The sequence below is a fragment of the Erithacus rubecula genome (assembly GCF_903797595.1).
Source record: "Erithacus rubecula genome assembly, chromosome: 2".
In the NCBI taxonomy this organism is placed as follows: Eukaryota; Metazoa; Chordata; class Aves; order Passeriformes; family Muscicapidae; genus Erithacus; species Erithacus rubecula.
The window spans coordinates 29,902,421-29,930,013 of NC_136685.1; the positions used below are offsets into that span (position 1 = coordinate 29,902,421).

The following is a 27,593-nucleotide window of genomic DNA, read 5'->3' on the forward strand; positions in this document are numbered from 1 at the left end:
TATCAAAGAAACGGCAGCCTGCATAATTACAGTCTAAAGACCTGCCAGCTGGGCAAAAAAACATGAAGTGTATTTTCAAAATTCAGGAATTGCACTCATCAAAAAAAACCCAAACATTTTCCTGCTCATTCATCCCCATCATTCTTTGTCCCTCTGTCTCTTACTCATAATTTTACTGGGCTGCCATTATGAAAATAACTTTGAAGGTACATCCTCTGGAAGTTAACTGCTTTAGGAGATAATACCAAAAGTATACCAGCATCCAGCACTGGCACAAAAATATATGCATTGGGCACATTTATGATTAGGCTTGAGCCTGGAAGAAATGCAGAGAAGCCAAGAGTTTCTCCTCACCCCTCCCATTTTCCCTGCTGGTATCCCAAACCCAAGCCGCGGTTTGTCCTCCTCCCTGCCATGATTCCGCACTGCTCACCACTGACTGTGTTCCTCGAGTGGAAGATGTTGTGACAGGCGTGATGGTGATCGTACTCGTCACCTTGCTGGCTGCAGGTCGCGGGGACAGGCTGTTCCGAGGAGACCGAAGGACAGTGCCGGTCACCACCTCCTTCTCTGCCGCCACGTTCACCGGCCGCACTGTTATCACGGGGCTCGCGCCCTCAGGGGCGCCGCTGGCCGAGCGCTTGAACTGGGACCCCAGGTGGATGTGGATTTTGTTGTCTTCCGTGGTGATAATGTTGGCATTGGCGTTGTACTTGCGGATGGGAGTCGGGACGGTTTGCTTTTCCGGCGTGACCTTGAAGACAGCCCTTCCCATGGTCATGTCTTGTGACTGCGGGGAGACGGAGATTTCTGCCGGCGCCGCAGATGTCGACACCGTCATGATCTGGATTGGCGACGCGGGTCTGTCAGCGAAGGGGGCTCTCCCTCCCTCTGGGGACTTCTCCCTGGAGAATGTTGTTATAGTGACTGGAGACATGGAACGGTCTGCGCCCCTGGGACTTTCACTGCCTTTGCCTTTTTGTGGCATGACATTTGGAGAGGGAATGATGGTTATTCGTGGCTTCTGATTTCCCAAAGTAGGAATGACAGTTGTACTTGAAAAAAATTCCTCGGCGGATGGACTGGTTATCTCCAAAGTTGCTGTACTGTTCTCATGGTCTGGTGTCACCCGAATATGAAGAGGCTGACCCTGCTTTGGTGAAAGGACAACCTCCCCGGGATGTGCCGGACTACTGTGGGTTCGGGCTCCTTTATCAGGAGTTGTCTGAGCCCCAGCTTCCCTCTTTTTCATCCATGGGATCCAGGATTTCCTCATAGCAAGCTCATTTGCCGCTGGAGGATATCTCTCAAGCACTGAAGAACGCTCCACGGGTTTTTTCAGACCCACCTGTCGTAGATTGCTCATGATATGATTCTCCTCCTGGAAAGATTTCCTTATGAACACTGCTGGAGTTTCTTCTTCTGCTGCTTCATTGCTGAGAGCATCTGTCTGCACGCCGGTGGATGTGACGGGAACATCAACCATTCTCCTCCCGTTCATGCTGGGCCTCAGGGCGCGGCTGTAACGCTTAGAGAGCTCCAGCTCTCTGGTCAGGTTCAAAACTTCCTGCCCCATGCTCTTGTTTTTGTTTTCCTCTTCCATAAATCTTTGCTGTAGAACTGAATAATCAACCTGAAGCTGAGAAAGCTGGTCTTCTTTGTTCATGAGCTCGTGGATTTTTTCCTTCAGTGCTTGAACTTCTGCTTTCAAGTCTCTGCTTTTGGCCTCTTCCAGACGAAACCTGTGCCTCAGCTCTGCCTCCTGGCTCACTACTTCACCTTTTTCTATTGCTTTCGTTTTGGCAATCTGGAGTTTCATCTCCTCCAACTGTTGAGAAAGAAAATTAGCTTTATCCTGCTCTGTCCTAAATTTCTGCTCTAGCTGATCATACTCATCTTCAGTCTTCATCAAATCTCCTTCAACCACTTCCAGTTGTTTGAGACGTTTTTTCAATCTTTCTATTTCAATGGTTAGCTCCTTAATCTTGTTGTCCTCATGACAACCATGCTCTGCTCCTTTCCTAGTTCGACCTCTTGTAATTTCTCTTTCTACTTCCTCCATACCATCAATTCTTTTCTTTAACAGGTCAACTCTACAGCTTAATTCTGATGATTTCTCTTCTTCACTTCTCAGTCTGCCAATTAACACATCCCTTTCCTTTGTCAAACTAGATACTTTTTCCTCCATTTCAGATTTCAGTTTCAAAAATTTCTTACTTTCTTCTATCAATTTCTCTGTTACATCCATAACTTTCCCTTGTTCAACTTTAAAATTCTTGTTTAGGCCCTCAACCTTTTTTTCCTCCTGTTTTATTTTTTCCATCATATTTTTTCGCTCATCAACCAACATCACAGTAAATGACTTCAGCTTTGTAAGATCATCTTTTAAGCTTATTTCAGCCTTTTCCAACTTGCTTTCAGATGTCTCAAGGTCCTTCACTCGAGTCTTCACCACTTCCAACTCATTTATCAAATCCTTAGTCATATTTTTTTCTTTCTCCAAGTTTAAGTGTAGCTGAGTACATTCTGACTTACTTTTACTGAAAGCCTCTTCCAGCTTCTCTAATTCTGTCATTCTTTTCTGCAGTTTTTCCACTTCAAGTTTCAACTCTTTGCTATGATGCTCTTCCTCTTGCAGTTTATTTTTCAGCTCTTTGCACTGGGATTCAGTTTTTGTGATCTCCTCATCTTTCCCCTCCATTTCAAGCACACGCTTGCGGAGGTTTTCCACTTCTGCCATTAAGCTAGAGTTCCCACATTCCCCTTTTGCTATTTTATCTCTTAATTCTTGAAGTTCCTCCTCAGCTTTTTGAAGATTTTTGTTAGTTTCTTCTAGCTCCTCTATTCTGCGAGTCAGCCCCACTAGCTTGAGCCTTAGCTGTCTATTATGTGACTCTTGATTAGCCAGTTTAGCAGTCATCTCCTCATGTTCTTGACAAAATGATGATGTTTTGTGTTCAAGTTCTGCCTCTAATTTCATCAGTTTTTGTCCATCTTCTTTTGCTTTTGCACTAATAATTTTAAGCTTTTCTTCTTCTTCCTTTAGTTTTTGGGTTAAATCCTGTATTTTCTGGCTTTGTTGACCAAGTTGTTCAATATGCATTTGTCTTTCATCCACCAGCATGAGTGCAAATGATTTGAGCTTGACTAGTTCTTCTCTTAGTTTATTGATTCTCTTTGTATGCTCCTTCTCCTTCCGGGCTTGATAGATCTTCTCTTGCTCAAGAAGTTTCTTCAACCTGAAACAAGTCAGAAGAGATATGTTAGACTAGTATATATATTTATATATGTCTCTGTGTGTATCTCTCTATTTCTAAAATCACCTTTGTTTTAGCCTTTTTTTTTTTTATTAATGCTAGGTCTCAAGAAATAACTACCTACTACAGTTATACTCCCAAACTAAGTATTTTGAATTACAAAAGTTAAATGAATCATCTAGAAATCTCAAACACAGTAAAATTTTATATGTGTATAGATAACAAATACATCAGGTTTAAATTTCTTCGCATTTATTTCTCTGTTAGGATGTTGTTGGTAAAAGTATATAATATGCCAACAGGACAGGTATTATCTACTCACTAATCCATTTACACCAAATTTGTTTTACAAGGTGGATTCCTCTTTATGTCTTGCATACAGAAAAAATGTGTAAAATAAGGTAAAACATTTAAACTAATTGCCATATGCAGCCACACATAAACAGACCAATCCTGGTTACAAATAAACCAGCAGGACAGAGGATTACAGTAGCACACAACTGATAACCATCTGGGCATTACAGGCATATGACATTAGCAGGAAGATAAATTTTCCAGCACAGTGACTTATGCTAAAAGGTTTCTTCCTCTACATTTCTATTTAGTAGATGTTGTGAACCACAAGGATCAGACCAGTGGTCTGATCTCATCTGGAAAATGCTCTTCTCTGTATGGTCTCTAAAGCTGTATTTTCAAAAAAATATAAAAGCTCACCATATATCCAAATTAGGTGTCTCCTCAGAAAGATAATAAAGACATACATCTTACTTATGGTGATCCTCAATTGACAAAGAGGTACAGATAACACAGGGATGTACCCCTGACCAATCTAAGAGCCTGACTGTAAAAGCAGCAGTCTCACTTAGAAAGACACAGGTATGCACACTGAATTTACTGTGAAATAATATATTTTCCAAACAGCTGTCACAGCACCTACAGTTCCCATATCCTCTATCAAGACACGAGATAATTCAAATCCACTTGCTTTGGCTACCCTAAGTCTGAAGCTTTTCAGCTTCCTTTTTATAAGTGAGATGCACTTCCAGGTGGTAACAGCAGAGAAATTAATGCCTGGTAATTAACTTGCAGTAACTGGAACATCCATATCTTGGCAAAGATCAATTTTTATGAATATTTTTATCTTACATGCTGGATTGTAGATGATAGCAAGTGAAGCACAGATACACATTTCTCTCTGCCACTCCAGCAATGAAGTGGTGCCAAGGGCCCCGGGGCACAATGTCACACACAAAGGATGCCTCCCAGAGCCCTGAACTCTACACTCCCAGCAAGAGCCAGATTAACTCCCTACTCAGCAACGTTAATGTTTCACTCCTTGTTCCTGGGGGACCAGAACCAAAAGGAACTGGAATGAAAAGCTATAAGAAAAGAGAAGGAAGTCAGAAAGCAGAACACAGGATGCAGTAGGTAGGGAAGGAGAAGGCTGAAGAATGCATTTGAAAACAAGACTCGATAGGATGTGGGAGTAAGAGAATAGTAGGAACCAGTGGTAGAGAAAAAAACAAACAAACATTGCAGCCAACCTTGCTGGGTCACAGATTATTCTCAAAAAAACCGTCTCTTTAGTTGTGGCAGCTCTTTGGAAAGGACTGAAAAGGCATGCTGGTGGATGCCTCATTATTGGTCAAGTTAGAATGTCAAAAGGTTAAAAAAAGACCCACTGTCACTCACAAAGCATGCACTTTTCACACTGAAGAAGGAACTTTATTAGCATGCAATATATTCCCTGACTGCTCTATCACACTGCTTCATGCAAATATTTCAGCCAAGAACTCTTCCTCATCTCCCCCAGGCTACATTTTTAAAGGAATAGTATATATACCCTTCCACAAAAATACTGTTTGCCATGACAGAACAGCATAGCCAAACCTGGTCGTGCTCTAAATGACTGATCTTCCAAAGTGACAAACATAGGAGAATGTTTCCAGGCTCCCTTGTCCCACAGGAAAATTTTAAGGTGACACATATAAACCAAAAAACCCCAGAAGACGGCTTAAAAAAAAAAAAAAATCTTGGCACCCAAAAGCCTAGAGATGCTTAGAAAACTGTCTATGATTTGTAATTCCCAGGCCTGCATATGTGGTTTTCACCCAGCAGTTGCTCCTGGCAGTACACAGCAGCCAGGCTGCTAAGCTGAGTACAGAATAATGCACTGGCCACACATGGCTCCAGGTCCAAGAGTCTACTGGGGAATACTGCCAAGAAAGCCACTGAAAAAACCTGCAAATACTTGTTAAACTAAGACAAAAAAATGCCAGTCATGAGGCTGAGCAAGAGAAGAAGGTGTGTTAGCCCTGTCACAGCCTTGCAGGAGTGCCAGCAGTAAGGAACAACCAGCTCAGCTCCTCCAGGAAAATAAAACAACATTCAGCATTTCATTGTAACCTCAGCTTTAGCACAGAGAAACTACATGTCTTAGATATGACAAACCAATTTTCAGAGAAAATACTTGATAATGCTTCTATTTTTCATGTCTACAAGAACTGCTTCTAGTATCTGGTTCTGTGGAGGAGTGATGGGAATGCAGCACACAAATATGTGTTAATTGCCAAAGTAATTTAAAAATCTACACCTTTTCAGTGTTACTTCTAGGCACTAAAAAAGCTGAGTTTAAGCTTTCTCCCGCTTTTCGAGCTTTGTACAGCTTTCATACCTCAGTGGTTAAACTGGAATTTCAGCAGGACTGCAAGGTGAGGTTGTCCCCTCTTGACCCTCACAGCACATTTGCTGCTATCAGGCTTCTCATCTGAGTGCTGCTGCTAATGTTTGCTAAGTAACAGAGCTACATGGGCTCCTATGCAACACTAAAAGCCCTTCAGACTCCCAGCACCTGGTCTTCAACGTGTTAGCCAGAGCAACTGCATTCTGGACTGTCAAGAGGCTGAAAGCACCTGCTTGATTCAGGATCAAAATCAAAACAAAACAAAACCTGTAATAATAAAACATTGATACAGCCAAAACACTGACAATCCAACAATCTGATACCCACCAGCCCAGTCCCTGCATGTCGTGTTTTCACTTCACAGTCTTTGTGTTTCCCCTTCTCTCCTCCAAGATGTGAACTGATCAACAGAAGGGCAGTGGGATGCTGATAGCTACAACTGCTATCCCTCCAGAAATGTGGCTTAATTTCTTTGGTCATGGCTCCCCTCAAAAAAAATTCACTTCCAGGTGTTTAAAACAAAGCGTGCAAAAGCAAATAGCCCCCAAAACATTTTCTGAAAATTATACCAGTGTGTGTATATCTCCTTTTCTGTTTGAACTTCCATCAAGATGAGAAAACATCACAGGTACTCCAACAACCTTTTCCTTCTCTATCATAAAATTGGGCACTCACCTATACAGGGAAATCCTGGGAAAGCAGGGCAAGCCAGAGGATGCCCTGAAAGACTATAAGCTGCTGCCAAGATTTGCATACACGTCAACATTTCAGCACCATATTTCAGCTGTGTTGGCCTGTTTTAATCCCCTGCTCTGCAAACAGAGCCAAGCTTCCCAAGGTGTCTCCCAGTGTTTAATTAAGCATTCAGAGGAGGGGCTAATGCGAAGGGCAATCTGGAGAAGTGGAGAGCTGTTTCTCCTGCTAACAAAACTGGCAGCAGGAGGAAGAGCAGTTACAACAAAGAGGATGGAAAGGAGGCAAGTAGATAAGGTCTCTAGAACACCTTGTTAATTGAGCTCATACACAGCCTGGAGATCTACAGAGTTTCTCATTGGTGCTCTAGCACAAAGCCATGAGTTTTACCACTCCTGTAGTACCTTATTTTGCCATTTATATTCCAAAAAGTCTGTTGCCATGGGGTGTAATGACTTCTATCCCAATTCGCGGATGGCCCTTAAGAGGGGGTTAAGGCAAATACATTAATGAGGACTTGGTCACTCTAAGGATCAGGTGACTGAGGGCTGATGAAGGCTGCTTCCTCCTGAGGGGCCAACAGCATTTCTGTGCCACTCACACACCAATCCCAAGGGAATTTCCACTGGGAAAACAAATGTCATCACAAACTCATCTTGCAACTTCAAACCCAAAGTTTGCTACTGTACATGCAGAGTTAGAGAGACTGGACAACTTCCTAGTGGTAGCCAGAAAGCTGCTGCCCATTAAGTGATGTGAGAGTCTGTAATCCCAGGACAATGAAAACCAGCAAGAGGTGATTTAACTCAATAAAGGAATTCCCTTTTTCTCTCCCTGTTTAATGTACAACAGCTGATGTTGAAGATTATTTCTACAGCCACTGGGAAATTCTCCACATGTCAGGACTATTTCCCAGTGCTTCCATGCTTGGGGCCAGGCTGAGATACTCAAAAGGCTGAATTTTGCTAGTTCTGAGTATTTACCACTTCAGCCAAAGACAAAGAGAGCCAAAATATGATCAGGCTCTCTAATAAACAAAACAATCAGACCTAAGACTTAAATTAGTCAATTAAGTCACACTTTCAGCTTCACTACTTCCCATATATTTATCTCAGCTGGGGGAAGAAATATGTAAACGAGATCAGATCCCATGGCAAGAAAAAGAATAAAGAACATCTGTGTTACTTTCTCCTTTTTATCCATTACATTTTAAAGGTAAGGAATGATAAAAATGTTTGAATGACCTTACTACAGAACTTGACAACTTCTTGTTCAGTTTATCACAGGGTCAACTCTGAAAACAAATACAAGCTTGTTAAAAAAAATCATTGGTTCTAGTAAACCTACAGACAATTTTTTTGTGGCTACCTAACATACAAACTCAAAGTGTAAAAACATGAATGTTCTTCATTGCTGAATTAACTTTTGGAAAGTGACTGTATCAAAGTATATAACAAGCAAATGAATATTCTTGCTACTTCTAAACTATATTATAGTTTCCAAAATATACTGAAATAAATGTTTTCTTCCTAAGGAGGACACATTGCTTGTGATCTGTAAGAGTTTATCTTCTGTTTCTAACCTTTGTAAAACTTAAAATCCAGTTTGCTGAAATAGTTCATTTGTGTTGAAAATGTCTTACTCCAACTGAACTGTGACTAAAGATAGTATTTTGGAGTAAGAACACTTACTAGATTCAGTGTCCCCCCACCTTTCCAGCACACTGTTCGCGTGAGAAAAACACCAAAGATCTCTAAGAACAAAACCCGACCGACATCCTTTCAGATTACAAAACAGCATCACCCACATTAAACCCGGAGGTTAGAGGAGGAGAAAGGGGATGCACAGAAAGCAGGCACAGAGTATCTGAGGGCGAAGCAGCGTTCAGCAGAGATGAGCATTGCCAAACCTGTCTCCGGGCTGCGGCTATCCTGACCCTCGGTGCGCCGCTCGGGAGGGGAAGCCGGACAGCACAGCCGCACCGGGTGCACCTTCCAAGGCTGCAGCCCAGAGCTACAGCAGCCCGGGGCCGGCCCGGCCCCTCAGCGCCGTGCTGCTCCGTGCAGCCGGCCCGCAGCGGCCCCGCCGAGCATCCCGGCCCCGCCGCGCATCCCGGCCCCGCCGCGCATCCCGGCCCCGCCGCGCATCCGCTCCGGCCGCGCTCCGTCCCGCCCGCGCTGCGCCGGGGCCCGGTGCGCCCGCCGAACCGGCGGATTGCGCATGTACGCTGCAATTAGCGGCGCCCGAATTAAAAATGCAATTAAAAAAAAAAAAAAAAAAGAATACTCTTACCTTATAACTAGACTTTTTTTTTTCTTTTCTTTTTTTTAAGCAAGCAGAACAGCAGCCAAGGAGGGCGGTGCCGGGGGGAAGCGCGCTGGCCCCGCTGCCAGGTGAGGCTGCGCCCCAGGCTCCGCGCTCGCCCGGGCGGGCGGGGGAGGAGCCGGGCCCGCACCGGGACCAGAACCGGGACAAGGACCGGCACCGGCACTGGCACCGGCACCGCGAGCGGGGCTGGGCTGGCGGGGGTCCGCCGCTCGCCGCTTCCCTCTGCCCTTCCCTCTGCGCTGGGGTTTGTTACTGACAGCCCCTCCGGGCTCTTTGCAGCTACAGTTCATAGGTGAACGATTAAGAAACAATAATCTGATCGCAGAGAACCGCTGGGAGTTGCTTTTGCTTAGCAGGAATGGGATGCACGGAGCGCTGCTTCCCAGTCCCAGCTGCCTGCTCATTCCGCGGGCTCAACTAAAGTTCCTGTTGCTTTCCTCTTGCCTTCCCGGTGTTTGAAGTGGCGGTACTGCTGTTGGTACGCGCTGGCTGATCTTAAGATGGGCTGATAAAGGCATGAATACATGAAGAAAATCCCCTGGGGATTTAGGATACGGGCGTGTTTGTTTTTGAAAATCCGTGCATAGTAGCAAGCCTAACCAAGTCTGGTGAGGTCTGAAAAGCACCATTCTGCTAGCTCCCTTCTTTAAAGACCTCCTAAACCAGCCCTTTTGTTCCCAAAACAGCATAAAAGAACTTGGGGATTCCTTCTATTTCCCTAATGATTCCCTGGATTGCTCCCAGTCACTTTTTCAGACTTTGTGAGGGGAGCTAGGAACTTCCCTTCCCTTTCCCTTTCTCGTTCTTTTTTGCCTTTGCTTTCCTTTCTCCCTTCCTGTTCACCTTCCACTTTTCTTAGGAAGCTTTCAATAGCCAAGAACACTGAAAGCATATAATTTCAAATATTATTATCCACTAAAAACGGACCGATGTCTGATTTTTGGGAAACTGTCTAATTTAATGTTCTTTCATTATTTTTCCTTAGGACCTTCATTCAGGTCTGGACAGAGCTTATTTGAAAAGCAGGTGCTTAGAGACTGATTTTATGCTTTTTACTCAAGACATTATTTACTTCTTCAGGTAAATAAACACCCTCTTTAGACTCTGCTGAGAAGAAAATTATTAATTTCTGGGTGGGAGGTAGAAGTACAAAGGGACCAAGGTTTTGCTTGGGACACCTGCTCTGTAGGTTTCAGAGTGCAGCAGGGTGGGTGGTGCATGCAGATCACAATCCCTGTGATTTTGCCTGTGCCCAGGAATGGATGCTCCAGACTCCTGCACGTCTGATCCCAGATCCAATATGCTCTCCGAAATGAGAACCATTCTTAGAATGAAAAACATTCACAATCCATGCAAATTAGCTTCACATGACTTAACTAGCACCACGTAGGAAATCTGTCACACCAACACAACAGTAGAGTCACATTTTCCAGGGAAATCTATATTAATCATTCTCTCCCATTTCATATTCCTTTGCCTCATTTACTAAATATTTTCCAAAAGATGAAGCTGGGGTCCTACAGAGAGCTTGTTGCTTCCTGTGCACAAAGCTGATGCATCTTGCTATGTTTCTATTTTTCCAGTGTCAGAGGAAAGGTTTCTGTACAAAATGTGTTTAATTGTGCAATTACAAAGGATGACATGCATTGAGCCGGCCAATGTTCTGCTTACTCTACTTACTGTGTCCTTTGCAATCCAAACAATTGTTTGGTAGGGCTAAATATTCTTTAAAAAGAGGAAATTTCATACACAATGGCAAACACTAAGATACTGATTATTGAAATTTAAGGGTGTGACATTATATGGACACTTTAGGAGATCGTCAGAAGAGTTTAGATCCTTTGTATGGCCTGCATAAAAGTCTGCACTCTAAGTTAACAAAATAATTTATAGCCATAGCAGGGTGTCAGCCTGGAGGCAGTTTGATACTAGAAAGGCATGGAGCACTTTGCAAGCAAGTTTCAAAACTATCTGCTGACAGATGGATTTGGCTGTGATCAGCAGCCAGGAGCAAGGCTCTGTTCCACCGGCGCTGCTGGCTCGGCAGGAGGATATCTGGTCACACACCCTGCCCCAGCTGGCTCTGGGCTCTGAGCTCATTGCACAGCTCGTCCCAGCCCTGCTGCACCCACTGCTGAGTCCTCCTGCAGGTTCTCCTCACTCTGCACTCCATTTCTACCCCCACTTCTCCCAAATCAACAACCCTCCCAGGTGTCCTCCCTATCTGCTCTGGCTGTTCTTTTGTCTTTGTTGCCACACTTGGACCAGGCTGGAGCTGCAAGTGGCACGTCGTCCCTCATCTGTGTTTTCATGGTCTCAGCTCTGAGCAGGAAGTTCAGGGATGTCAAGAGGATGTTAGAGAAAGTATAGTGAGGTAGTGATGAGCCAACACACCTGCTCTAGTTAAGTCTGTTCTACCATGAGATTTCACAATTAGAGTGTTCTCCTATTACCATTTCAACTACTCTGGGTGCCATCACTACACCAGTACCAGAACCTGTAGGGGACATCAGGTAGGATGTCACAGCTAAGGTCAAACAGGCCTTTAATATTTACAGCTTTTCTTTTAATGCTTGGAAATCACAAGATCTGTCTATATAAAAATATAAAGGTACTCCATATGTTGCTATTTCTCAAGAGTACCTTCGACTTTAAGTCACTTCAAAGGCTGAGAAATTGTAACTTGCTCATGAGTTTTTTTTGTTCACGCTTTCATTGGGATGAAGTTGTTCAAGAAACACATTCCTGAATAAGGCAGCCCTTGCAACATTGAGACCAGATAAGGAAAACAAGAAAAGAAGCAGCAGAGGGAATAGATAGGAATTCCCAAATTTCAACTCATCTCTGAAAGTCAGAAGTGATGCTTTGCATCTGTCACGATTGCCTACTACAGAGGAAAGTAACTGGGAAGCAAAAGATGGAATTGGTTTAAAAATTTAATGATGTGCTAATACACTACACATTTCTTTGATAAGCTGCTCTCTTAAAAAAATTCCTAACTATGCACAGCAATAGATTCCCCTTGTCGATCTTAGAGACTTGTAACAAATTGTTGCCTGATTATAAAATTCTCTGTAAACAGAGCTTTGTAACCTTCCCAGCAGACTGCCCTGTTCTCAGTTGCCTCTTTACCTTCAGTGCAGAAACACATGTAACATTTATAGTGAAGACAGAGAGCTTGCAGCTCTCTCCAAGTTCTGAAACATGTTACAAAAAGCCTAAATATTTCTGTTTGTGCAAAGCAAAGCTTTTCCTAAATTTGTGTTTACTTACATATATGAAAAGGTACACTGTGTGCTTGCCAGATATTTTTATTTTTTTTGTTCATAAAAGCTTCAAAGCAGTGAAAAATCTTCCATCATTATTTTGTTTTTCTTTTCTTCCCTTCTCTTGGTTAAGACAAATTCATTTGGTAAGTCAGACCTGACCCCCACTCTCTGCTTATAGTTGTCTGCCCTGAGTGCAACAAATACAAATTGATTCAGTGGCATAGAAATAGAACAAGAAAAATTTGGATATTTAGAGAGGGAAAAGGCTGATTTTAATTTGCCGCTGAAGATAAAGTGAGCAAGGTGATCCATTGGGCCTTGTGGAAAGAGAGAGAAATATACACTGAAGATAAATGCAGTAAATTCTTGAAACATGACTTTGTAGGAAAAGCCTGAGAAAAATACTTTAAGTTGGACTCTGTGCTGTTGTATCTCAGGCAATACACTTTATATGGCATACGTCATCCACATTAAAAAACTTCATTTGGTGAGCTGCCCTGACAACTGGCTTTGTTCACCTTTGTTCTTATTTAAAACAGGTTGTTCCATGCAGCTGTTAAAGAAACTGTGTGCACACACACACGTTTGCACACAGGCTTTTTTATTGCTCCTCAGATCTTTCAGAATAAGTCATGCTGCCTAGGTTTTAAATTATTTTTCTCTTTATTACAGCATGAAAACCACCCTGCACTGGAATCTGCTGCCTTTTGTGGAAACATGATTCAAAGGCTTAACAAAAGAATTTCTGGTTTGGTGGGGGTTTTTTTTGGGTTTTTTTGGGGTTTTTTTTGTTTTTTTTTTTTTTTTGTTGTTGTTGTTGTTTTTTTTCTATTGCACTCTACCCCCTTTCTTTTGGTCTTCTGCTTTCCTAGCATTTGTATGTATCCTTTTTTAACATCTCCATTATTGCTGGGATTATTTTAAGTAAAAGTGATTACAGCTGAGGCAGGATTTATCTATGTCACAGTTATTGTTTCATAGTATGATTTGGTCATATTTTGGGAATAAGCACTAGGAGTTTCACAGAAGCCTTTTGTGACCCTTCAACAAGAGTGTCTTGGGAGCCAAGGCAAAGGTGTCCAGGAGCTTAGACAAGTGCACTTGGCAGGATGCCACTTGCTGTGCACCCACTGTTGTTAGTGCTGGCTCTTCACCTGCCTGAGCTCTATCAGAGCACCTCACTAACGCTGTCTACCTGCTTTGGGCTCCACCTTGCTTTTCTAAATTACTCTCTTTTGAGGTGCCAGGTGTTCATGGGGAAATACTAGGTGGAGGAGTGAGCTTGCTTTAAAGGCAGGGAGAACCATGCCTATTCTCAGTTTACCCAGAGTCTTCTGGGAGTGTCTTGGCCTCTTTGCTCCTGCTGGGTCTAGGATGTGAAGGCAGTCCTGACTGATTTTCTCCTTTCTGCAGCTTTTCTTCTGTTGGCCTAAACCTCTTTGCTATTCCTCATCCAGGTCCATCAGTTCAGTTCTTGTCCCATTGTTCTCACTCCTGCTGACTTTTTCCAGACTTCCTTTTCTTTTGTGCTTTTTCTCACTGACCCTTCCTTCAAGCAACTGGGATTCACTGACTGGGATTTTTGAAAGGCAACTGAGTCCTACAACTAAAGGTTGTCTACCGCACTGGTCCCCACTTGATACACCACTGGAATATAATATTTGACAGAGTGAGTAAAACTAGTGGGCAGGAAAAATGAGAGAAAACAGAATTCAAAGAATTCCTGCTTCATTTTAGCATCAAACCATACAAGTGATGGTGTGTTTGAAATCATCACAAGGGTCACAAACATTGGAAAGTGTACCAGAAAAATAAAAAAAGATAACATTGACAAAGTTTAAAATCTGGATTTAGGAAATGGCATTATTAATATAATTGCACACACTGGGCTAGTCAAGCATGGAGAAGCTCACACAGCTGTACAACAGCAATGCAGCTTGAGAGCAAGTAACTATTGAAGTGGAGTCAATATGAAAACTCATCTCTGTCAATGCAGGGTCTCAGACCTTTTTAGAAATACAGCCTTTGTGTGCACTTGTTCATATCACACTCGGCCACCTTGGTCACAGTGGCATAAGAGTAATACAATAACACAGCTATAAAAGCAGAGAAATTCTTATAAAGAGTCCTTCTTGATTTTTAAATTACATCCAGTGAGTGTCATATTATCAATAATTTAGCAAATAATGGACCCTCAGAAAAATTTTCAAATGCTGTAAAAGAGCAGCCAGCAGCTGCTTCTATGACCTAGAGAGGGACTGATAGATTTTAACAACATCAGCATTGAGTAATCCTGCCTGTCACACCATGTCCTAATATGCCATGTCCCAACTCTCAGTCTGAAAGGCTGTGAAGGTGTTTCCATTGTTTTTCATTCCAGGACCCTCAGCTCTTTCCCTAGACACAAAGGACCACATGCTTGCCCACCACATCCATGCCATAACCCCACCTTTGCTAGTGCTTTTTCCCTGTATTCTGGAGGTGCAGCACAAATGGGCACCTCTCCCCTCAAACCCAAAACAAAACAAAAAACCAAAAAACAATCCACAAAAACTCCCAAAAGCAAAACAAAAAATACCCCACAACAACAACAAATCTATCACAACTGTGAAAAAACACCAGATGAACCCCCCTACACCTAAACAAAGCTTTTTGATTACCACATAGGTATTTACTACAACTCATGCAATTCTAAGGTTTGCTGACTGCATTAGATTTGAGTCTATTGAGAGGCAATTGGAGAAGGGTCTGTCCCCACATCTCTCCTCCCCAGCCAACACACAGGGCCTAGACTCACCCAAGGTCTGAGCCTGCTAATTTAACCTTTTACTTCTAGTTGCTTAGAGCAGAATCCAAAAAAGACTCCCATAAATATCTGGAATGCAACCAATGAACAATTTGAAAAGGAAAAGATAAAGAAAACAAACAAAAACTAAACAAAACCAACCCAAATAAAAAATACCCAACCAGTACACATATAAATATGAATGTTCACAGGTATCTGATTTTTGAGCAGGTCTGTGTTTTGGTTGCCCAGATTTGCTGTTGCACATCCTTGGTATCATCTTGCCTGAACATCATTCTTTACCTGAGGCTGTTTGGGCCTTATGAAACACATGTCTTTCAAAGCCAGGGCTTTGTTCTGAGGATGGGCTGACCACAGCCCTTGCACAAGAACAGGAGCTGTCAGTGCTTCCATTCAAAGAAACACTTAGTTGCACCAGCCCCTCTTCATCCCTTCCCACAAAAACAGCATTTGTGGTTTTATTTCTCTCCTCAGTCTGAAATAATTCTTGATCATATCCTGACTGTAGCCTGTTGAGTTTAAGAATAGCAAAAAAAATAAAGGACAGGGAAAACTCAAGTTCTGAAATGGAGAGCAAACAAGGAGAAACTGGACCAGTTTCATACAGAAGTTGGAATTAGAAAGTGCTGTGCTTGCCTTTGTCTTCAGATTCCTTTCTTCCATGTCTGTATTTCCCACTGAATAACTGCAGGATTTATGCAATCTGGCCCTGTTGTTCTCTAATCAGGTATTCAGTCCTTAGCTGTTGACTTCCACTGAGCATCCTCACTTACAAATCACTATTATTTTTTAAAGTCTTCTAGTGACATAAGTGCAAATGATGCCTCATGCACAAGGAGGAAAAAGCTTACATTCTCCTTAGTAGAATTAATAGACAACACTGACCAAAAATAATTCGAAACACAAAGGCACAATGTGGCTGTGGACATTATGTCAAAAATTATAGCCATTAAAACTATTGCTATTATTATTGCTTTTATTACTATTATTGTTATTGTTTTTATTATAACTATTACGGTTTATTATTATTGTTGTTGCTATTGTTCTTGCTATTGTTATTATGATTACTATGGTGAACCAAAATGCATATATAAGCTATATAAAATATTATTTTACAGGAAATATGTATTGCTGACAAGTAAATTTTCTGGAGAGCAGACTTCCATGCAGAAGCTATAATTCCACCCAAGAAGCTGCTGTATGCAATACATTTATATATGCATGTATAGACTTTTACAGGTACAAGCATACACACATTTCAGAATTCCTGCTCTGATTCTATTAATCCCATTCATCAAGAAGAGCTCTGCTGACTTCAAAGGAATTGCAACAATGCCATCTTTGTGCCCATAAAACCCAGCATCAGGATTAATTATTTCCTAAGACCTGAGGAAGATGGATGTAGAAAGCTAGGGTGTGCTAATGGCAGGCACCAGGCGGTGGTGCTTCCCACTGAGAGCAGGTTGGACCAACAGCACTTGTTCTGCCAGGTGAGGACAGGAGGCAGTGAAACCAGGACAGACTCTCCTCTGCTGCAGGATGAGCTGTGCCCACATCACATGAGCTGTCCTCCTTTCACTGGGATGGACCCTGCTCTGCCCCTGCTGCATACGGTTGTATCCCAGGCAGTAACCTTCAAAATGAAAAAATGTTGAAAGCTGGGCATCATTTTAAAACAAGTCATCTAGGAAAAGCCTGACATTTAAATGATGAAAGAGAATACATCTATCCCTTTCTAGTTCCTCTGAAAATAAACTTTTTCAATGGAATTGTACGGGAACTTTCAGTTTATGATATATGCACTTGTCACCAAGAGATACTTTTTCAACCATGACATAATTACTATCATCAGAAAAGCATTGCTGTCATTCTGCTATAATCTAGCCTCATTTTCTGCTCATTTCTTTATCTTTCCTCATTAGGACTTTACATATTCAGCTGCATTACTATTAATCATTCCCTAACACAAGCAACTACATAACAAAGATGTGTGAGTAATTGATTTTTCAGTTTCAGAGCTAAACCAAATTTTGAAAATACATTTTAAAAAGCATAATTTTTTTCTCTCATTTAAGTGAAAATAAGTATTTCATGTGGATTTCAGCAAAACATTTGTTTGTTTCAGATCAGTAATTGCATTTCCATGTTTGTCATTTTAAGAGAAGCAGGGGTTAGAAAGGACTGTATCTTGGCCCAATTCACAAAACTAGCAAGTGAAAAATTCTCCCTTTTTCAGATATCAAGTGATCTACTTGGACCAGTGAATTCCTCTGTCTGGGAAATTTGAATACTCACATACTGACCTACAGGAAGATTTTTATCTCTTTGGTGAAAAGAACTCAAAATTATGTGACTTGTAAAAATAGAACAATTTTTCCCAGGAAGAATGGGAACAGACACCCCAAGGAACCAGTGCTGTGATCAGAAGAGCCTGATCTGAGAGGTGGATTCAGGTCCCAACAAGTTGAAGGATTAAAAATCTTATTGTGGTCCAGGTGAGTGGCATAATCACAGGGTAATTTGATATGTTTTTTTTGACTAGCTGGTCCTGTGAATTAGGTCACCAGATTTTCTTTTTTGACGTTAATAATAGTCTTACACCCAAAATGGTGTGTCTTAATGAATTTTTAAAAAGCTAGTTGAAGTATTAACGGTGGCAACACAATATTATAATCAGGCACCTACTCAGGTACATTACAAATATGTGGTGAATTATATATTTTGCATTTCTCTACCCTCACATTTGCACAGGCCTTGGCAAATCTCACAAAAACGCTTTGTCTGGATATTTGCACCCTCTGGATGTTTTTATTTCTGCCTTAAGATTTCTTCACATGCTAGCCTTAAAAAGAAATGAAAACTGAAAAGATGCAAATGTAAAACCCATCATTCCTAATCTCCATTGCTGCAGAAGATACTGCAGGAATGAGAAGAGATGCACAATTTAGCATCATTTTGGGGAAAGAAGATGGAAAAGGCATTACATCTGTTTAGGGTCAGGAAAGCTTCCAGATAGGCTCATTGATTCAGAAACACTTCCCTAGTCAGGTGATGTCCTGAGGTTCTTCATATAAATTATGGAAGTTATCAGAGCATACAGAGCAGGTCTTGGATATCAGTAGGGCATTAGGGCAGTAGGTCGTATGCATTGCTAATTAGACTGCTTATCTGCACAGGTAAACTTTCATCTAAAAATAAAGCAAATATCCAACAACTCAATCAAAAGCTTGAGTGCCCATTATCATATATTTATACTTGTAAATAAGTGGTATCTATTTAATTTTTTTAGAAATTCACTGAAACCGGACATTTCAACTGAAACCTGTTTCTAATCTTCCTGAATGAGGAAGCAATTTTCCCTACATGACCCTGATTCAATTCTTGTTTTCTTTGCCTAAAAAAATGACAGCTTAAAAAGATGGCCTTGGTAGAACTGTGAACTGATATTTATTTCAGTAGTACAATAACTCTGAAACATGCCAAAGGCCTCTTAAATGTTAAAATTGTTACCTATTGCACCCTGGACAGGGGTTGAATTTGTAAGCAGATTTTGAATTAAGTAATATTTTCCTCCTGTCTGACCCTGGGAGCATTTGAATTGATGATTTTAGCAAGCAAACTTGCTAGGAATAATGAAGTACATATAGTTTTGTATAATAATTCTCTCTCAAGGGCTGCAAAGCTGATGCCTACTTAGAAAAAAAATTGGAAAAGTAGCTGAAACAACACATGATGCCATTTTATATAATCCCAGAAGTGACTGAAAGACTGGACAGTTTTGAGAACTATCCAATTGTAAAGAGATAGATTTGGATCAGTCCCAGCTCACATTGTGTAAGACTTGCAATACTTTCATATTGTTCCTCCACAGTCAAATGTAGCTGTTTGTTCTCTTGTTTTCAAATTACCTTTGAAACCATTTAGTTGGAAGTTGGGACCAGATTCATTAGTTAAAACATAAACTTTGAGTTGTCACTGCCTTGCACTCAGCTAGAGCTGTAAAACAGGACCTGCTAAATGGATGACCTTCAGATTTACTTAACTGTGCAGAAATTGTATTTGTCATTGCCAGGTTTTTAAATTAATTTCTTTTAATAGACTAGCCCAGAATTTCTGATCTGCAGCCCTGTGAATATATTATTGAATATATACATTGGGAGAAAATAACCAGCTTTTCCAAACCGTACCCATAGCATGTCAGCCTGAAAAGAACAAAAATGCATGGCTGCCCTCATCTTCTACATTACAATATTAAAAGTTTAGAGATGCTCTTACTGGAAAGTGGTCAGACTCACTCAGTGCTCTAGGAAGTAAGATGGAGTAAGATGAAGTAAGATGAGTAACTGCTGTAGGCAATGGGGAAGTCCCATTGGGGGATGGCTCTTCCTTTTTTTTGGTCACAATTTGGAAACCAGGACACAGAAATAATCACCATATGAGAAAAAAAGCCAGAGTACAAATATGGCTAAAAAATCTAGGGGGGGGGGGGAAATAAAAGAAGATAACAAAAATATTTCTGTAAAGTAACTTAATCTCCAGAATTTTAGAGGAATCACCCAACAGATTACAATTACAGGCCAAAATCTGTGTTACATGTTTGGATCTTATACCTCACTCCAATATTTCCATATGGGCCTATTCTTATCACAGAATTTAGGTTATTTGAGAATTATGGTGGTAAATCATAGAAATTTATTAGTCCTGAACACTTCATATTTTTGGCTTGATTGTTCTCTAAACAAGTAATTGACTGATGGATACTCTGCTCTGCTGTCTTCTTGCCAGCTCCTTTATTTTACAGGCTTCATAAAAACCAAGGGAAAGCACAAACTGGAAAGGCAGCACACACAAAATCTCCAATCTATATCCCACTCCAGCCTTCACACTTGCTTGGATCCATGAAATACAGGCAACAAAAAGGCAAGCACTCCCCAGTGAAAGGCTTGGTGCTGCCGTCTCGTGGGAAAAGGGAGAAGGGAAGCTTTGGTAATAAAAGCAGAAATGCAAGAAGGGGGGAAAAGGGAGGTTGAAAACTTGTTAACATCAACACTCCCACTTTTGTTTCGAGAGGGCTGTGTGCTTTATTGCTCACAGATCAGTTTCCTTTGCAGGTGATGTGGGCCCAGAATTACATCACCAGCAGAGCAGCCAAGAGCATCTCAGTGCCAGCATGACTGAAGTCAAGAGGAATGTATTATCACAGACCTCCGAGGGACTTGCCAGTGCATTCCTTGCTGGGGGTGCTGCGATGGGGGAGGCAAAGAGGAGACAATTTTACGTGAAAACTGAAAGGGAACTTTGTGGAGGAAAGAGCTGGGGTCACAGTCTTGCTGTCTCCTCTAGGCAGATCTAATTATGGCCATGTACTTCAAAAAGAAGGTTTAACTAAAACCATATTTAGCAGGGCAATGCTTAGGAAGTACAGACTGAATTCTCAGCCTTGCCTTGGAGGGAAACGTGAAATGCTTCAGTGCACCGAGAACACTCACAGTGGTTGTAAAGAATAATTTGAATCACTGAGGAAAGCAAGAACCAGTATTAAATCCTCATCACTTCAGGGAAGTCTTAATATAAAGCATATCTATCCTTTAGCATAGACAACACTGGGATACTGGGTGTACATTTCCTAATCACTGTGTGGTGGGGTGACAGAGTCTCTGCAGTCTCAGGGTTCATGCTGGATTATCAAATTACCCACAAAGCAGTCACACAGATCCCCCATAACAGAGCTCCAACAAAGCCTTTCTGCCACACCACACCCTCTGTTCAGCAGCCCACATCTCATCCATATAAAAGAAATTCCCTCCTCCTCTCATTTTTGCAGGCTTTCAGGCTCTTTCTTCTATCCTTCCTGGATGGCAGAACTGGCTCAGTGGTCCTCACCTCAAGCCTTTTTCTGAACCATTAAAATCAATGGGAGCTTTCCAGTGCTTTTAATAGGAGCAAAATGTGCTGTCAACCAACAGGATTAAAAGAAGGGAACAAGAAAAATTTTTCAGAGATTAGCACCTCTAAAAATGTCAGCATTTTAAACCTCATCTCCTAGGTCAATCAAAATGTCAAAGAAATGCTGACATTACAAAGATCTCTACCCTTTTTCACCAGAAAAAAAAAAAAAAAAAAAAAAAAGCCCTGCTGATCAAATGAAAAAGTTTATATTTGATAAACTAAAGATTTCCCCCAACCCTGCTCCCAGTTCCCTAAAAGGGAAGGCAAGAGGGCTGGGACTAGGCAGCACAGGGAGCGGCCAACTACCGTTTCATGTTAAGCCTGCTTTACACAAGAATTTTTTGGGGTCATGAAATACCAATAGGTGGTTTAGCTGTGCCCAGCTCAGACCAAAGTCATGCCACCAGCTCCCTCCCGAAAGCACAGCTGAAGTTCATGAGGGTGCCTGTGCTGGGAAGACTAATTTTATCCCTGAGGCTGCTGATGCCTGGTCTGCTGCTCTCCAAGTGCCCCCTGCAAGCCACAGCATTTATGCAGCTCAGACCAGACCCTTCATTCTCCACCTCTCAGACCCTCTGGTCTCTTTATACCACCATCTATCACCCAAGTCCTTGAGGGGGCCTGGGGGCCTGCAGCTCTTCTCCATATTCCTCAGCCTCCTCATGGGCTCCAGGAAGATGTCTGCTCCTGCATTCCCCAGAATTGGAGATACCCAAGGACACCTTGATGTTACAAGAACAGCAGCTGAGATGGGCAATTGTTGAAAAGGGAAATTTCATTGCATAGAAAAATAGAAAATGCTGTCCATAACTTTCAAAGATCATTAGATTCTATTATAGCATACTGTAGGGAAATTTGCCATATATTTGCCACCATATCTAGAAGCACCTTCCACTAAAAATACTGGATTCCTTTCATCTCCACCTGGCAAAGGGTCATCACTACTCTTTTCCTGCAACATGCCAACCTTTTCCACAATCTTTCTTCAGGTAAGGTGCAGTTGGCCTTGCAGAGCCAACACCTACAGCAAGGTCCTTCCTTCAGCCTTCTCCATTTACCCTCATGCCCCCAGCTGTCTATGTTTTGAATATCCCACTGCATAATTTCCTCTTTTTTATACTTTTCATGCATCATTATTTTTGAGAAATCATGTTTTCCTGTTATTTCCTTCCTGTATGAGGCTGACCTAATAATTAGTCACTCATAGAAACTGTTTGCTTTGATACCATGTTGTTGTAGATGGATTGGAGATAATGTTTGAAAGCACATGTAAAATATATTCCAAAGTAAATACATTAAGAGAGTGTTAGACATACATTAGAACTGAGGCGTATTTATTTCTTTAAGAATTCCCTTTTTGCTTTGTTCAAACTCTCACAAGACAGCAAAAGCAGATGTGGCCTGTGAAAATGACATAGACAACAATGGTTGGGAAAGTTTGATAAAATACTGTGAGGAAAGAAATTACTGAAATTACTTGGATCCAGTATAGAAATTATGACTTCTCTCATTGTAGCAGGCTGCTGTGAGATGTCCATCCTGCAGCACTGTTCTTCCTCTGGCTCACCCTGTCTCATTAATGTTATAGTTGCCAGTGCAGCAGAGTGGCTGACGGGCAAAGTTCAACTCTGTGTCCCTTTTCGTTTTCATGGAGACTACAAGTCTGCTCACCTCTTTATAAAATAACCCTCAAAGTACCACAGTAAAATGGATTATGTGTATAGTGGTACTTATAAAACAAGAATGCCTATGCAGGACCTTAAAAAATGCCTTTGGGCAGGTCAGTTCTCCGTCCCAATATGCAGATTGAGTATGAGTTTCCTGTATGCTTTCATCTGTTTCAGTTTAATTTTTCCACTTCAAACTCCTTCTTTTTTCACAAAATCTGTTGCCACATTGGGGCTTTCCTAAGAAGTCATCCTGTCACTCTTTCTTTGTGAATATAGGCATCAAACAATACTACATCTAGTTTTTAATACCTACGAAGACTTGGGTGCAATCTCAGTTTCATGTGCACTCAGAAAACAAAGGTAAGAAATTGAGATAATTTAAGATTTTTTGCTTAATGAGTGGTTTCCAGCCCATCCTGATTTTGCTAATCTGTTCTGTAAGTGGTCTGAGAGGAGGAACCTGAAGAGAGAGGTACGTGCATCTTGGTTTTCTATGTTTAGCTACATGTCATGTTATCTCTTCTTGGTCACTACTATCTTGAAACAAATTAGTGTCATAGACAAACAAAGTGGATTAGATAGCAAACATCAGATTTCTGGTGTTACTCAAATCAAAAAGGGCTTCAGCACTGCAATTATTCCCCTACAGCCACCAGAACAGAGGCATTGGTGATTAAAGACAGTGGATGTAGTTGCTCTTAAAGATCTGCCTTTCAAGAGAAATTCAAATCCAAACTTTCCTTTTTCTGTTGCTGGTTTTCCACCAATTGTAGAATGTAGTAATCTTGAAGTTTGAGAGAGCAGGAAGGGTAAGAGATAATGCCCACAGATATGGGATATGATATCTTAGCAGTGGTAAGACAACAAGCTCTTTAATCACTTCATTAAATGAAGTAAATTCAGGTCATAACAGTAGACTATTCAGTGGACTTCCCAAATTGAAAGGGAATAATGAGAAGACAACAATTGTCAAATGAATGTGAATATTAAAATGTAAAGACAAATGTAAATGGTATTTTAATATCACTTTTGTAGCATTTTAGTGGCTGCATGTCCACACATACATGGATATTCAGCATAGAAACAAAGTGTCTTCTATGAGAATCAGATGGGAAGTTGCTCCTTACTTGAAATACAGCATCTTTTATTTCTTAAAACATATTTATTTTTACATTTTTCATTTTCTACCATGAGAATCAATTTGCTAAGATGCAGAAGCATTTTTGTTCTTTAAAGTTTGCCAGTCACCCCAGGAAAGTAAAGACAGAAGAAACCCAAAACCTATTAAACCAGGAAATATAGTCACTGTAGCTCATGTGCCACCTACTCAAATTTGGCACTGAACCGAGGCCAGGAAATACACTGAACAGTTTTGCTCCTGGCTTTTTGCAAATGTCTGCCACAAGCCTGTGGTTTCCTCAAAAGCATTTCTTCTTTGAACTTGCCTTAAGAATTTTTCTTAGAGCCTTTTCTTTAAAAAAGAAAAGAAAAGAAAAGAAAAGAAAAGAAAAGAAAAGAAAGAAAGAAAAGAAAGAAGAAAGAAAGAAAAGAAAAGAAAAGAAAAGAAAAGAAAAGAAAAGAAAAGAAAAGAAAAGAAAAGAAAAGAAAAGAAAAGAAAAGAAAAGAAAAGAAAAGAAAAGAAAAGAAACAACATGCATTGATTTCAAGCAGTTTGGTATTAGTACAAAAAATTAATATTGAAAAACTGAAGCTGTTACTGAGTGCTCAGTCTTCAGCTAAGAGAGGTGATCTTTCTTTTCTCAGAGACACAGAGAGCAAATTACTTGTCCAACAAGCAGGATGAGCACTCAAAAAAAAAAAAAAAAAAAAGAAATGTGGGGTATATGAGACTGTGAGATAAACACTGCAGATAGTCCACCACAGGCTGGGCACATTTTGTAATGCATGATAACATTTTCTTCCAGGGGAACAGGTAACTTGCCTGAAGCATGCATCTTCCAAATATGAAAAAGAATGCAAATGGTTTGTGACTTTGCAAGCCTAAATGCAAAGGGCATGGCAGAGTCCCACCACTTGTGTGCCAGTATCCTAATGTGCATTGTGGTTTTCCTTACCCTGCCCTCCTGCTGTGGCAACAGCACTCTGTCCTTCACAAAACTTAGTGCTTAGCTAAGCAAGCCAGTCCCAAACTTAGCCAACATAAATAACATCTGATCAAAAGCTACCTGGAGGTGAACCCAAAACCGGCATGACTAATTGAAAACAAATTTGTTTCTTAATTCAGGCTTACACTGCAGGAACATTCAATGGTGTTCCTCCTGCTCCAGACTTGCACAGTAATGTACTCACAAATGACATGAGTGGGCTGACACTTACAGATGTTTTACACGGAAGTTTAGTGTCATTTAAAGACAGAAAACACCGGGCCATGTCACTCAGAGGGGACAAGCACTGGGACACTGGGGGTGTTTCCTCACCTCTCCCTCTCCTGTTCCAGGAGGTTGGTAAAGTCGTCGCTCTTGTTCATGTAATCTGTGTGTTTATGCTTCTCGTTCTCCAGCTCGTACACGGTGCGACGATGGCACTTCTCTGCCAACAGGAGCTGCTCCAGCATGCGCCGATACGTCTCCTTCTGCTTCTCTTCAAGTCTGTCCAGCTGGATGGAAGGAGAGCAGAACAGGCTGTTTTACACTTGCTTACTTCATCTGATTTATTAGCCAACAGTGCTGTGTTTGGTAAATGCAAGTCCCGTAATTTTATGTCTTGGGTTTTACATAAAGCAGTGACTAGAAATAACTGCCCCGTGAAAGTAATGATTTATTTGGATGACATATTAGCAATAAACATTTGCACAGTTTTCAGATACACAAAGGACAGAACTTAACTTAGCTTTAGGGTAACAAATAATATTGTTGCAGTGCCATATTTCCCCTGAGGTGCTGTGCACACTTTTCTTCATTTCATAGGGAAAAAGCTGTAGCTCAGAACTCAGAGCCTGAGAGCCTGAATTCACACACCTGTATGGGGGACTAGACCCTTTCATGTGGAGCATAAAGTGTAATCTGAAGGCTGAAATTTGAGTTACACATCTTTAACACACCTGTAAGTCTGCTGACATAAAATATCCAAATTATTGAGATTCTGTCCAGATTCAATTTTACATTACCAATACAATTAATTATAAGCCTTAGGAGTTTCCCCTCAGCCTGTTTTTTGACAGAAGTTGTCTTTATTTATTCACAACCCTTTACCCTTTTTGTCTTCTGCATTTTTCTATTAATTTGATGTGCCAATTGTTATTCAAACAAACACTAAAACCAGGGAGGTGTGTCTAACAAGTTGCCAGAGCACTCCAAATCCACCACAGCTATTCATGTTGCTCTTTTTGCTGTTTCATGGGTGCAGATGATCAACTCCAGCCTCCTCCCTGCTGAAGCAGCCCTCAGCCTTGGTACTTGCCTGGTTGCCTGCTCTGCCCACCCCCAACCCTTATCCTGTGAGAATCTCATATTCCTCAGCCCCAGCTGCCCTGGGCTGCTGTTGTTTCACAGGGTATCTCAGCAAACTGAGGGAAATAAGAGAGCAGGAATGCTCTTTTGCAATTTGCTCTCCAAAAGCTGACCATAGCAGTCAAAGTGAAAAAGCCATTTCATTTTATAAAAGAGACAGGTTGGGTTCAGCTTTTCAGAGTAGATCTTTTGCACTTAATTCTTCTATTTTATTTCAACATAAGCCTTGTGATTCTGCATATGACAAAAGTTTTACACTGAGATCCCTGTCAAATTATCAGCTTCTTTGGAAAAAAACCTTGCTAGGCTCTTTTAATCTTGTTTGAGAGTATTCTATGTATGCTCCAACATACTAAGGTTTGATTTCCTTATTTACTATCATCCAAAATATTCCAGGAAAAGCATAAATGAGAATTCACAGAACAAATATATCCCATGGTAGACACAACTCCTGGTGAACAAATTAAATGTTCTAAGTGGATGAACTATGAAGATTTGACAGGCACTACAGTGTGTCATATTGTACATTGTTGTATGCTCCTTCCCCATGACCTGGACTGTTATGAAACTATGAACAGGAGCAATGGCTGTTTATTTTGGCATTCACACTGGCCTCACACATTTTCAGGTCTACTCTAATTCTCAGGTCTATTTGACATTCATTTATTGCTTAAATTTTAAAGTGGGGAGTTTTCTAAGTCTCGTTTAGGAGCTGAACTGACTTTGTAGTCCTAAAGTTAAAGTGACGTAAAATGAATACGGATTTATGATCCCATAAATATGATCAAAGTCAATCTGCAAAGGTCTTCTTTTCTTAACTACCCTCATGACAGTGTTCTAGTTAGTATGCCAAGAAAATCAAAGAGTAGCTATGAGTGCTAGTAGAGGTTGAAGCCTATCATCGAAAGGAATTTAAAAATTAGAAATTTAACACCCAAAGATTTTGGTCCTGGTTAACAGCACCAGCCCTAGGAAGCATACAGCCTCTTTAAAGATATTTTCAAATCCAGTTGCTTCACTTACAAATTATTCTGCATATCAGTGAACAAGATTTTGTTTTCAGTGTACAAATTCTGTGTTATCTTCTTGCTTGCTTTGCGTACATCCAAAATGCATGGAGTCTCACTTCTGGTTAGGCTTCCCCCTGCACAGACATAATGTTGTCAATCAAGAAGTGGTTACCTCTGAAATTGGCTTCTCATAGACATCTTCCCCTATGGATTTTTCTTGAGCAAGGATGGCATCCCTGTGTAGCACTCGAAGCACATTCTCTGGAGTTGCAGACCCATAATGAGCTTCTAAAACTTCAGGTTTGGTTTTCTCTGTCTTCAGCATGTGGATCACATCCTCCCTTGCCTGTAATAATGCAAATCGCTACCATGAGTGACCCTATTAACCAACAGGGAACATGGGAAAAATAGGGGCATTTCATATGTACAGACTGTATACACAAAAATAAATTCGAAAA

General features: G+C 41.1%; 1 protein-coding gene and 1 long non-coding RNA gene across 8 annotated transcripts in view; one reads left to right on the top strand and one right to left on the bottom strand.

Annotated features, from left to right (window-relative positions):
• FILIP1 (filamin A interacting protein 1) overlaps positions 1-27,593 on the bottom strand; it is a 99,921-nt gene that overhangs the window by 14,090 nt on the left and 58,238 nt on the right. For 3 of the 6 annotated variants that reach the window (XM_079298976.1, XM_079298977.1, XM_079298975.1), the window contains 3 exons: positions 27,308-27,481; positions 25,094-25,272; positions 434-3,239 (listed from right to left, as the gene is read on the bottom strand). In XM_079298976.1, the coding sequence (XP_079155102.1) occupies positions 434-3,239; positions 25,094-25,272; positions 27,308-27,481 (3,159 nt within the window). Of the gene's footprint in view, positions 1-433; positions 3,240-8,440; positions 8,461-8,492; positions 8,561-8,925; positions 9,042-25,093; positions 25,273-27,307; positions 27,482-27,593 lie in introns of those variants that run through there. The other 3 variants (XM_079298980.1, XM_079298978.1, XM_079298979.1) reach the window with 3 other exon arrangements.
• Positions 8,995-20,283, top strand: LOC306798766. Of its 2 annotated transcripts, none has more exons than XR_013773458.1 (3): positions 8,995-9,026; positions 17,273-17,531; positions 20,148-20,283. It is a non-coding gene; the product is annotated as an uncharacterized lncRNA (long non-coding RNA). The 2 variants fall into 2 exon arrangements; XR_013773459.1 differs by lacking the exon at positions 8,995-9,026 and adding an exon at positions 9,182-9,253.